This window comes from Protomyctophum bolini (assembly GCF_963924005.1).
Source record: "Protomyctophum bolini genome assembly, chromosome: 19".
Classification (NCBI taxonomy): Eukaryota; Metazoa; Chordata; class Actinopteri; order Myctophiformes; family Myctophidae; genus Protomyctophum; species Protomyctophum bolini.
Genome location: NC_137880.1, coordinates 9,559,827 through 9,573,382, shown reverse-complemented (window position 1 = coordinate 9,573,382; position 13,556 = coordinate 9,559,827). Strand labels below are relative to the sequence as shown.

General features: G+C 40.9%; 2 protein-coding genes across 3 annotated transcripts in view; one reads left to right on the top strand and one right to left on the bottom strand.

Moving 5' to 3' along the window:
- Positions 1-5,905, bottom strand: part of il20ra (interleukin 20 receptor, alpha) — a 103,161-nt gene extending 97,256 nt beyond the window's left edge. The window contains exons 1-4 of the mRNA XM_080791349.1: positions 5,563-5,905; positions 3,050-3,176; positions 1,259-1,467; positions 80-264 (exon numbers count right to left, since the gene is read on the bottom strand). Of these exons, the coding sequence (XP_080647475.1) occupies positions 80-264; positions 1,259-1,467; positions 3,050-3,176; positions 5,563-5,605 (564 nt within the window). The 5' untranslated portion in view covers positions 5,606-5,905. The remainder of the gene's footprint in view (positions 1-79; positions 265-1,258; positions 1,468-3,049; positions 3,177-5,562) is intronic.
- Positions 5,906-6,496: 591 nt separating this feature from the next.
- The window catches only part of med23 (mediator complex subunit 23), a 46,059-nt gene continuing 38,999 nt past the window's right edge, over positions 6,497-13,556 (top strand). For both annotated transcript variants that reach the window (XM_080790865.1, XM_080790864.1), the window contains exons 1-7: positions 6,497-6,844; positions 8,361-8,392; positions 10,137-10,224; positions 10,742-10,866; positions 11,623-11,734; positions 12,222-12,320; positions 12,836-12,937. In XM_080790865.1, coding sequence (XP_080646991.1) covers positions 6,794-6,844; positions 8,361-8,392; positions 10,137-10,224; positions 10,742-10,866; positions 11,623-11,734; positions 12,222-12,320; positions 12,836-12,937 — 609 coding nt within the window. In that variant the 5' untranslated portion in view covers positions 6,497-6,793. The remainder of the gene's footprint in view (positions 6,845-8,360; positions 8,393-10,136; positions 10,225-10,741; positions 10,867-11,622; positions 11,735-12,221; positions 12,321-12,835; positions 12,938-13,556) is intronic.

The window sequence follows — 13,556 nt, the reverse complement described above, 5'->3', positions numbered from 1 at the left end:
AGTAAAAGAAACAAAAATAAATAATAATAAAGGTAATAAGGCGTGTAAGATAGGACCCCCTAGGTATAAAAACACTTACCGTTAGGTTGTGGCGGCCATTGTGGATGTGGACAGAGACGATGTAGTCCATCTGCGTGAGGTAGATGGTTGCCATGGAAACCTTGGGGGTGTGGTTGTCAGGCTGGTATCTCATTGGCCCCTTCAGACTGATGACGGCCCAGGGTTCCTCCATCGCCACGGACATCATTGGAGGGCCGAAGCTAGCTAATAGGGGCGGATATAGATAGGATCTGGTTTCATGTGCACTGTGGAACCGAGTCAAACTAAATCTATGCAACCGCAACGCCTCAACTACTACAATGGGCTATAGAGCGTCGCAGTCCCGCCCCCGCCCCCCGACGAGCAGCCACGGAAGACAATTTCCAATTATTCTTTCCCACAGACGTTTCAGAAAGTATTTATTTAAAGAACTATAAGCGTCGGTCACAGCCAACTCGGATCGTCATCGAACTCATGACAACAAACAAATAACAAATAATTAGAAAGAAGAAAAAAAGGGCAGGGTACAACATTATTTGTTCGGCCCAAAACATTTGCGTTTGTTGTCATGATTTGTCGCGATCCGAGTTGGCTCCGACCGAGGCTTACAGGTCTTATTAAATACTTTATGAAACGTCTATGGGAAAGATTTAATTGATTTAATCGTCATGAAAAGTAGCAGATCTACAAGCTCGAAACGTGCCAGTTCTGCACTGCGTTTAGAGCTTGCATATCTCCTGCTTTTTGTGTGTTGCTGTAGGGTGTTAATTTACAAAAAAAGACGCTAAAGGTTAGAATATGGAGATAGGTTTCTTCTAAAGGTTAGAATATGGAGATAGGTTTCTTCTAAAGGTTAGAATATGGAGATAGGTTTCTTCTAACGGTTAGAATATGGAGATAGGTTTCTTCTAACGGTTAGAATATGGAGATAGGTTTCTTCTAAAGGTTAGAATATGGAGATAGGTTTCTTCTAAAGGTTAGAATATGGAGATAGGTTTCTTCTAAAGGTTAGAATATGGAGATAGGTTTCTTCTAAAGGTTAGAATATGGAGATAGGTTTCTTCTAAAGGTTAGAATATGGAGACAGGTTTCTTCTAAAGGTTAGAATATGGAGATAGGTTTCTTCTAAAGGTTAGAATATGGAGATAGGTTTCTTCCTGACAGCAACGACATGGGGTTTTACTGTAAGTGGTCAAAATGAAAGACAAGATGAACTCACTGTCGCTCTTCGGGTCGAATCTCCTCGTCGTCTCCGTCCATTTGGACTTCTTCTCCTTCTTGTCCACCGCCCGAACCCTGGCATAGTAGCCGTGCTCCAGATCCCACGTCTCGTTGGTGAGGTCACACCAGCTCCGTGCAATGTCCTGACAATGTTGCACCGCTCTCCATTTCACCATGCCTTTGTCCTTCTCTGCTTTGTCCCCGTAGCTATCGACGAAGGACAATAAAAACCCACATGAAGGTCAAACATGGACCAGGAGCTGTCGACTTATTTAGTCCTGACTCCTTAACTGCTGACACATGTCTGTACTGTAGCGGAAGGGTTCCCGAACCTTTCAGGCCAAAATAATCATAGTTGAACTGGCGACCCTAGCTCATTTTATGTTTAGTTATTTCATGCATGTACTTCAGATCAGATCCCATCCAGTACATGGCTCATATTTTAGTAGGCCAAGCCATGGTATTATTCATACTCTGAGGATCGAACACAGAACCTTATTTTCAAGAAAGCATCATTATTATGAGAAATGATCTCAATATTATTTACATTGTAGAACTTTATAGAACTTGTAGAACCCGGGCCTTCATATTTGAACTGCTCCACTTTTACAAGACTCATTCCGTCATTCGTCTGGAATTCAAATGCTGTCTCTCTATTCATCATTCCATTGCACTAAGAAGTGTGTGCCTGGAGGAGCTGGGTAATTTCCAGAACACCACCGTACATTCCTCAGATTCGCGGAAGAGAGGACTACATTGCTTACAGTACATACTTGCTTGCATACTTTCGCATAATAATGACTTAGCATAATTATTAATAATAATAAGACTTGAGCCATGACTCATGCCATGACTAGGACTTGACTTGTACTTGACTTAGACTCAAGTCACAATTTGAATGACTTTAGACTCGGCATGAAAAAACGTTGCGCCATTAATACATTTGTTTTGGGAGGTTGAAACCAGGTGAGGATGTTTTAACCTTCTATTTTCTTTCTTATATTCTTGAGGCACTGCATCATGGCCTAAATATTGATACTAGATGTGCACATCATCAACTCTTTGAACCTTCCCATAACAAGTCCCAATATTTTAAAAAAGAGTGAGTTATTTAAAAACGTATGCCATGAATCATTTAACTTTTTTACCCATTAAGACCTGAGGCCGGTTCTATAAATGTCTTTATATAACAGTTTTCTGACAAAAAAACATATTATGAGCCTAGAGTTGCCCACACCAAAATATTTAGTTAATATTAAAGGGATGAGGGACACCCAGAAACAAATATTTGAGTTAAGATTGTTGCTTTAGAATCTGGCTATAGCTATATTCAAAGAATGTTCAGTATTTATCAAACATAGCAGATCTACAAGTTCAAGCTTGTATATCTGATATTTTTGAATAGTATTAACTAGTATTAGCTCAAATCTAAAATTACACAGATGCTTTCCCGGTCTTAATGGGTTCATTCAACTGACATCACAACGCATTCTTTTGTTTTTTCAATCAGTTGTGCTCCTGGTTAATGGTTCATCGGTCATACTCACATGGCATATTGCACTAAGAAGTGTTTGTCTGGTTAAAGGCCTATTCATACTCCAGGTTTCAGGTGATAAGGTGACCACCGAAAACTACAACATGACGTCACGCTGCAGAGATAAGCCACTCACTGCTCACCCAAACACATCTCGCTGTTTTTACTATACAGTATAACCACCGTTTCGGTGGTCACCTTATCACTAAAAACTGGAGTATGAATAGGCCATGATACTTTGTCATTCATACTCACATGGCATATTGCACTAAGTAGTGTGTGTCTGGAGGTGTGTCGTTTCCAGGACTCCACTTGATGACATTCTGCAGATTGACAGAGTGGAAGACGACGTCGACCGGGCTAGGAGGACGCGCCGAGAGGACTGGACACAAGGTTGAGAGAAAGGCACAGTTGAATACATTTTAATTGATAGTTTTAACGTAGTTTTCAATATAAAATTCCATTCAGTTTTAGTCATATTGTCACCTGAACTGGCTAGAGCTGGGTATGTGCGTGACATCATCATCAAACCAGGAAGTTATGCAGGAATGCCTACTGAGTGGTTAAAAACTACTTTCTGGCCTTGACAGCCCATACATACAAACAGAAAAGTCATATCTAATTGCATTAAACGACATTAAACAATGTTAAACTCACTTTGCCTGTGACTTTGCCACTCGATTTGCCATTCACTTTATGCATACGTATACCCTCTAGTCTATTGTCTTGGTTGTAGTCTAGTTTTAATCGACTAAATATCATTAGATTTCAGTTGACTAAATCTACAGTATATTCAGTGGTCTAAAATGTATGTTGGCGGGCCGCGATGGCATCATAATCGCTGATTTATTACCTGCGTGCCACAAATAGCCGATCTACAAGCTCACACCACGTTACAGACCGACACGTTGTGAGTTTGTAGATCAGCTATTTTCGGAGCCTCATTGTTAGCCATTTCTTTGGTTATTTAAGTTATAGGTCATATCTGCCCTGTGAAACATTTGTTGACAAAGCCTAAAAGGCAAACAGAAATGTAATTTTGTTTTATATGTTCCAATGAATGTGCAATATCAAAAACACTATCGAATCACTAATCACAGTTATCTGCACAGCAATTAATCGTCAACTAAAAGTTCATGATCGTGCATGACAGCCCATCCCCCATTTAATGACCTGTTAAATGAAAATCAATCAAAACCATTTGATACATAAAATCATGACTGGCTTTCTAGCTTTCATGACCACATTTGTATTGATTTATTATAATGAAGCATGCACACATTATTATTCATAGGGAAACAAACATAACTCCCGTCTGTTTTCTACAAGCAAACAGTATTGCTTGTAATAGGTTAGATTAGAAAGGGGGAGAAAATTGTTGACTAAGACTAAAAGACTAACAGACTAAAATAGTAGACTGTTTTAGACTAGATTAAGACTCAACCATTTCCTAAGACTAAATAAGACTAAGAATAAATATTTTCTGGCAAAATTAAGACTAAAAGCCTATAAGATTTTGATATTTGGTCGACTAAGACTAGACTAACACTAAACAATTTCAGAAGACTAAATAGGACTAAATGGTGTGTTATTCAAAAGACTAAGACCAAATCTGCTGAATAAAATAACACTGGCCTACTGTCCTATCTATAATAAAGGCATAAAAAGCTCCAGAAAAATCTTTACAAATCATATTTTACAGTCTAATTATTAGCATGTGGGTGTTCATGTGTTTGGACATGACATGGTTATATTATGGCTGGGTGACTGGCCAACGCCAGGTCTCTGGCCAATCCTCCAGTTATTACAGTATACTATATACAGTATGACAGTCCGTGGTGCAATAAACTCTCACAATATCCGTGAGAACATATTTGATTAGGTTTGGCCACGGTCCAGGCAAACAAGCAGATTACAGGTGTACCTATACGCCATGAGTCCCTCTTCTATAGGTGAAACTAAATTCACTCAGGCTGAATCAGAGATTTTAACGTGCATCAAAAACACCAATTGTGCTTTCATAATAAACACATTTTAGTGATATTATTACAATGTGGAAAGGGTTGATTGAACGACGTAACTGTTTTCACATGGACTATCAATACATTATAACATTGCAGTCTGTGTTCTATAATCAATATTAAATGTAGTGCACTAGTGCTGCATGTATACTAAACAATTAAAACTATTATGCAAAATGAAACTATTATAATAAAGGTGGCCATGTATATCTCAGGGTATTGTTTACTTTACAGTGTGTGCTGCATTGCATTTAGTAGTGACCCATTTTGCTTTTCAAACAACATACAAAGAAGGACAATCCCTGTGCACAGAGGTGTTGAATTTCTGCTGCTGCTTGCTCAAGCACTATACAACTTTCAGCTATAGCATTTGTCCTTATTGACATTGTATTTCATTTTTCATGAAACAACTGAACACACAGACATAAGGCAAACAGGTAGACATTTATACTGTAGCCTGTGTTGCCAGACATCATCTTACTGTATAGCCTATATCAAATAAAAAAATCACACCTGTGTACTGTGAACTGTGGTGTAACTCCCCTCTCCCCATGACTTTTTACTATATGTAACAGAGCATTTCTGCATGGTATTGCTACTTTTGTTTTAATCATTAATAATACAAATAATTATGTAGCCTATTAGTGTATACACATGATCAGTAGCCTACTAATACAAAGTCTAGTAGGCATAGTAGCCTATACTTTGATCAAAGAGGCCGATTTGCATTAAAGCCTGCAGCTATACCTGCATCTTGAAGCAGGAGCAGCACAGGCAGAACCCACAACATCTCCACTCATATCTTCGTCACAGGACGTTCGCTTCTTCTTCGGACCCCCGGCGTCACCATCATCATCATCATCATCATCATCAGAAGATCATATTCCAGCTGTACCCCACCGACTCCATGTCGATCCAATTAAGGATTAGCCGGACACCGCACGCACCTGATCCAATCCTTGTGATGAAGTTATTAATTATAGGCTACACGCGTCGTTTCGCCTCAACAAAACAATAATAAGGTTACCCACTCCCACTGAGCAGAAGGTGGAATATGCGTTATATTCTGCTTTCTGCATCTGAACCGTAAGGAAACAGGAAACATATAATAAATGAGTTCGCGGGGGAGCTTTACAGGCAGCTTCCCCTCCTTGTTGTGGGCGGAAGGAATGTAACTGCACCTGTTTGTGCACTTTACACCTGAACAACAATCTATTGTATTGTATATAGGCTATAGCGCTATAGTTACGGTAAACAGCTGACGCACAAACGCACAGACACACACACAGTACACACACACACACACACACACACACACACACACACACACACACACACACACACACACACAGGGTAGCCAAGCTGGCAGATAGACCCTGACCTCCTTTATGATGATTTCCTGTTCTGCTCTTATATGAGTGACTATATAGAATTCTATATTTGTAAATGTTTTGATGAATTGAACAAGGTGGACTCTCTTGTAAACAAGTGTAATGCTTAATTGGGTCGTCCACTCACAGTTAACAGTCTTTGTATTGAATTTGTGCTTGATTCCTACTGTAATTCTGCAAACTGTTAAAAAATATTTCAATCAATCAATCAATCAATCGATGGATTGTATTTATCTCCTCCCCCTGAGGCAAGAAAAGAAAAGAAAAGAAAAGAAAAGAAAAGAAAAGAAAAGAAAAGAAAAGAAAAGAAAAGAAAAGAAAAACACAAGTGGAACCAATATGTCCCATGATGGTGTGTGGTCGGCTTGTTTTTGCCATCGCACACGGACCGGACGGTCCGTCTCCCGCACAGGTCCGTGTGGCGGGCTGTTTCCCCTAGGTTTGGCTCGGTGTTGTTAGCATGATGTTGTGTCCATCTGCGGTTATTATTGAATAAGCTCAAACAAAAACAAAACAGCCACACTGTTTCCAGACACAACAAACGGCCACATTGTTGCCCATGCTCCTCTGATACCGGTGTTGTCGTCATGGCGCTCTCCATGGAAACCCAGCTGCAGAGCATCTTTGAAGATGTCGTGGTGAGTTATCTCCACGATTTCTGTGCCGAAAAATAGCCGATCTACAAGCTCACAACTCACATGCGATTGTAGATCGTCTAACTTTACTACTACTAGTAAAGTTAAGTGTGTTTTTTTGTATACAAAGTACTGTATATTTGTATAATCCAATGTTCAGATGAATTGAATATGAAGGACCCCAATGGAAATAAGCCATAATAGTGCTTTCTTGGGTTGTAATATCTGCAGCCATCTGGACCATGTCCATCTGATCATGTTTCAGGGCAAGGGTTGTAATGTAAATCCTCTTAGCAGACTTTGTATTGAACTGTACTTTTTCTGCAAACTGTTAATGTTTGTTAATGTTAATGTAAAGTGGAAGCAATTATTAGTAATAGTTAATAATTTATACTATACTGAAATATTATATTTTTACTGTAGATATACATACTGTAGATGTATATACAGATCGATAACAGGTTAGTTAGTTGGTTTATGATTATGAAAGACAAAGTTGAAGGAGGAGGGACATTTTTAATTGATTGAATACTTTATTAACAGTTTACATGGACAAGTACACATGGTGATAATAGTCTTTATTTTCCCGAAGGATGTTCATCTTCACAGTTCCGTTCAACACCCACAACAAAGCGACACATGCAGTACAGAAAACATAACGCCAAGACAATACAAAAAGCATGAAGTCCACACTGTACACAGAACCGTCTTATCGGCGGGGCACTTTGTTTAATGGCTGAGGGAAAATAGCCTATCTACAACAAGCTCACGACGCACTGCTCAACACGTTGTGAGCTTGTTTGTGCATCTGCTATTTTCAAATGTCTTAACTTGGGTCATGGGCTAAAAGGTTTGGGCACCTGCCACCACTGCTCTATGTTCATCTTCATCCTCCTTGTCTCCCCATCACCTCTTCCTCTTTTCTGTTCTCTTTCTGAAAACGACTAAAGCGATGGAGCTTGAACAACAGTGAATTTACACCCACTTCTAGGGCTGTCGCGAATAAAACATTAAGTTGACGAATAATTGTCACACAAATAATTATGATTAACGGTTTAATTGTGTTTTTTTGTTTTGTTGCATTGAACATTGGAACATTCCTTTTTTGTATTTCTGTTTGCCCTTTTTTTAGGCTTCGTAATTACAAATTGCACAGCGCAGATACGACAAACTTAAATATATAAAGAAATCACTGACACAAAAAAATATATCTGTCCAAAAAGGTACAAAATACAAATAGTGGAAATAGTTGATCTATTCTACAAGCTTGCAACACGTGTTGTAAGCTTGTAGATCAACTATTACTGCTATTTTTGAAAAAAAAAATTGAACATATATGGACATTTTTCAACATGGAACAGCTTGATGACTATGCAAAAACATAATTGCTCTAATCTCAAATAATTGTGATTAGGCGATTATGTGATAATTGTGACAGGCCTACCCACTCCTTCCCACCTGTAAATCTGTGATGTGTGACATTAAAGCTGATTCTTCTTTCCTCTTGTTCTCCCTCCAGAAAACGGAGATGACTGAAGAGGCCTTTGCAGGGTGAGACTTGAGCTTGATTCTACAAAATGTCTTCTAAATCCTGACGGTTTTCTGAAAAACCTATCGTTCTCAAGCATTTTAATGGACCCCCAAAGATATATGTAATGGCCGGGCACGCCGACCCCCATCTGAAAATATGTTGTAACCAGGGACCCCCGCAGAAGCAAAGATTTGAGTTAAAAACATTTGCTCTGAAAGAATGTATAGTCAAAGATTTGCACCACATTTTCACGAATTTTCAAAAATAGCAGACCTACAAGCTCGTACATGAGCTTGTAGATCTGCTATTTTTCAATAGCTAAAGTATGACATAATTCTATAAACACCAAGACGGGTTCCCTCCCCAAAATGGGTATACATATCTCTGTCTCTGTCGGGTGCAAGCCTCATACAGTATGTGTGAGTTTTCCTTTTGAATTTGAACTCCTGAAAAAAAATCATGAAAAGCATAATATGCTTTTCCAACTCAAAACTGTTAATTTTCAGGATTCAATTTCAAAACATCAAAAGTAGCAGATCTGCTACTTGATAGCAAACTTTTTGGAATCCAATATGGGAGTGGGTACAGGAGACAAACATGGTAATTAATGCTATTCCGAGTGTGACGCATTGAGCCAGAGTGTGCATGCACGACACGTGCGTACCACCAGCTGTAACGTATGTAATAATAGTAATAATAATACATCTTAGATAATAATCTCAAGGGGATACAGAGTATTTGCATAACCATCACACAACTATAAAAAAGATACATCAACAACAGCACTACTTTTAAAATGGTGTGAATGCAGTCTTAAGCCTGTGTGTTGTAAGCTTGTAGATCAGCATTTTAGTTGAGGAAACACAGCTTGGCGTGGACACTAGGGCTGCCCACCTGACGGGTAAATGAAAAATGTGGTCAGGTGGCGTTTGCTTTCAGGTTGCCCCGACCGGGCAAGTGCTCGGAGAGGGGACTCAACCGTCTATAAACACAACACAAGATATCTGTCTAAATGCCTGAACGTGGCCCGAGCACTCTGTCTTGCGAAGACCTCGTTACCACACCGCTCCGGGCAGCGCAACCCCGCGCCTCCGCCTCCCAGTTCTTCTGCCCCTTTTTCCATACGGTTGTCACGTTTTCCTTTTACTTTATACCTGCTGTGAACGGGTCTTAGTGCTTTTTCTGGTGTTAATTCTGATGTCTGTAGTTATGTGAATGCCTGTAGTTATATGTACATAGCCTACTTTATCAGCGGGATTCAGCGTTTTAGCCAAAGCGATAATTTAAGCATAATAACAATATAATTTGAAAATGTATAGATCTCTCCTCAACAAATGGGAGCCTTTCCGCCATTGCGGTCCTTTTCATAATTCAGTATTTTCGGCAAAGCGATCCAGGCCTAATTATTATATTATGTTCATTCGATACCAAAACTGTCGTGTGCGCACGAGTGTGTGTGTGTGTGTGTGTGTGTGTGTGTGTGTGATTTTGAAATGAAACTGGTAACACACTGGTCTTCGCCTCTGTCTTCTGGTCAGTGGAATGTAAAATGAGAGCACTGTTTACCTATAATATGCTGTTTTCACAGTTACTTACTTACCCCCATAGTAATATTGGGGTACCTCTCATATCAATATGAAATGATAGGTAAAATTTGTCGCGATTAACTTTTCGGGCAAGTAAAACATGACCGGTACTTGTCACAATGTAGGCCTACATCAAAGTATTCAATAAATCAGTGTCAACCCCTGTGTTGTGTTTCAGCATGTTTATGGACACTCCAGAGGATGAGAGGACTAAACTGATCAGCTGTCTGGGAGCCTTCAGGCACTACTGGGGAACACTTCCACAGGTACGAACACTCATACAAAACACACACACACGCACACACACACACACACACACACACACACACACACACACACACACACACACACACACACACACACACTGTGAAACTAAAATAGCCGATCAATGTTTCTGTGACCCTTTGAGACCCTTTTCATTTCAAGGACACACATTTCGATATGCATAAGCCCATCCATCCATCCATCCATCTTCAGCCGCGATTTGATTTGTCGCGAATCAGCCACAATTCATCGACTGACTTTGGACTTGTTGTGTCCTTCCCACCACGGGCGCCGGTGGTGGCTCAGGGGTAGAGTGGCCGGATGGTAACCGCAAGGTTGCCAGTTCGAACCCGGGCTCGCTTCGAAGTGTCCTTGAGCAAGACTACTGACTGAACCCCTAATTGCTCCTGATGTGCTGGTTGGCGCCTTGCATGGTTTCAGCTGCCAATCAGTGTATGAATGTGTGCGTGAATGGCTGAATGTAATGCACAGTCTATGTAAATGTATATACCCATGCAGGACTCCCATGACCAGTGTGTCCAGTGGATAGTGAGGTTCATCCACAGCCAGCACAGCCCCAAACGCATCTCCTTCCTCTACGACTGTCTGGCCATGGCTGTGGAAACCAGCCTGCTTCCCCCCAGGTACACGCACGCACACACACACACACACACACGCACGCACACACACACACACGTATACACGCAAACAGACAAGCACGCGTGTGCACACATACATACAGTAGGGTTGTCACAATTATTATTACATAATCGTGTAATAGCAATTTTTTGAGATAATTGCCTTGTTTTGTCATAATCATCACCAGTAAGACGCCCTAACTGTCTGCAGTTTTCGTTTCCATGTTGAAAAAATGATCATAAGTAAAAAAAATAACAACAAGAGACATAGCAGAAGCTTATTATATAACGCGTTTCGTTGTTGACAATTTCGTCGAATTAAAATCTTAGCGAGAGATTTGTATTTATTTCCTTGCATTTTGTTTAAACGTTATCATCAACTACTAAGTTATTCAAATTGATTTGGAAAAGTAAAACAAATCGGACAATATATTGGTCAAAACATCGGCAATCTGTGAATTGCAAAAATCCACGCGGATCGCGATACATATCGTACCGTGGCCTCTGTATCATGATAAATGTATTGATCGTGAGGTTGTGTAGGCAATACCCAGCCCTGCAGGAAGGTTCGTGGAGGGCAACGATTCAGGACACGAGTCCCGAGTTGGTGGTGTCGGCTAGACAGCGCTCTTGCAACATCACATCGTTTGACTTTTTGCCTGTTCTTAATAACATTGATCTTTGCACTTTGTGACATGTTTATGGGGACGGTTGTGTTGGTTTGGTTGTGATCCATTGGTTGGTGTGTGCGTGTTTGTGCAGGATGGTGTGCGTGGCGCTGATCAGCTCAGACAGTTTGGAGTGGGACAGGACTCAGCTGTGGGCGCTGACGTTCAAACTCATCCGCAAGATCATCGGAGGAGTGGACTATAAGGTCTCTTTCTCTCTCTTGTAGCTTGTAGATCTGCTCTTTTCAGAGTGCAACACCGGAGTGCAACCAAACATAAGATGACCCCACTTTTTAGTTTTTTTCCGACAGCATATTGATCCGAAACCTCAATCCTAACCTAACCTTAACCGCAAGCACGGGAGCAGCGCATGTCGGACCATCGCTTTTTGCGCATCGCAGCGAATGTCCCCCCGCTGCGGATCGGACCGTTGCCCCGTCGGCTAGAATGCTGTCGGAAAAAAGGCCGCCTCCCCTTTTAGTTCTACTGGATCTCTTCTGCACTAGTTCCGTCCCTAACATTTTAGTCTAGTTTTTATTTCAGTTGTCAAAGTCATAGACAGTTTGTCATCGAGTTTTTGTTTTCAAGTTAAATCTTTTTTTTCTGTCTTAGTCGACGAAACCAACACTGGTGTGTGTGTGTGTGTGTGTGTGTGTGTGTCTGTGTGTCTGTGTGTGTGTGTGTGCATCCCAGGGTGTCCGAGACCTACTGAAGACCTTCCTGGACAAGATTCAGAGCATTCCTACTACAGTCAGCTCAGCTGTGGTGCAACAGCTGCTAGCCGCCAGAGAGGTGCTGTCCAATTGTCCATACAGTTATATATGGTTCAGAAACCTCTTCTCTCCATATTCATAGCTTTTAGTTTTCTTTCGATATGAACATCAGGACACCCTACTTGGTCACACTACGGCGTCACACAGAAGCACCAAAAGCAGCAGATCTACGAGCTCGAAACCACGTTTTGGAGCTCGTAGATACAGTATGCTGCTTTTGGTGCTTTTGAAGTTGAATCATGAAAATGTACAGTTTTGGTTTCCATCCGACACAGGCGATATGTGCCTGTCATAATTCAGTGCTTTCAGATTAATTTGTGCCAACAGGCATACTGAATAATTGTGTGTGTGTGTGTGTGTGTGTGTGTGTGTGTGTGTGTGTGTGTGTGTGTGTGTGTGTGTGTGTGTGTGTGTGTGTGTGTGTGTGTGTGTGTGTGTGTGTGTGTGTGTGTGTGTGTGTGTGTGTGTGTGTGTGTGTGTGTGTGTGTGTGTGTGTGTGTGTGTGTGTGTGTGTGTGTGTGTGTGTGTGTGTAGGTGGTGGAATATATCCTTGACAGGAATGCATGTCTCCTGCCAGCTTATTTTGCCGTCACGGAGATCCGAAAATTCTATCCCGAGGGACAGCTGGCACACTGGGTATGTGTTTGTGTGTGTGTGGATTATGGGCCAAATGTCCCCACAAGTATAGGACAATTTGAGAAATGCACATTGTGAGGAACATTCTCCTGGTCCTCACGCGAGAAATGGTGGTTTTGTGGCTGAAACCGATTTGGGTTGAGTTTACAGGTTTAGGGTTCGACGTTTAGATGTTGTTAGGTTCTTATCTTGCTCATGATCCTTGATGACTATTTCTATGTATTTGATGTATTACCAGTTTTTGCTTACGGTAAATCGCTCTGGATCAACCCATTTCGACCTGAGATCAGATTCTAAAAATGTCTTCTAGATCCTGACAGTTTTCTGAAAAAGCTATGTTTCTATGTCAGTCGTTCTTCGATTTTCAAAATTAGGCTTCAATTGACAAAGGACTTCGGCACAATGTTAATGTGTTAATTTTCCATTTCCATCGGGTCCATTCCATTTATGCTAAGCAGCAGGCTATACTGTGTATATGCTTCGATTATTTGTACTTAATTATAGGATGCATTTGCGCGACTGTAAAGACTACTCGGAAGTGGGGAGGAAGCACATCCACTTTATCCTCTGCTCACTTTCAGAGCTTCCGTGCTCCAGACTGTGTGATGGAAGCGCTTGA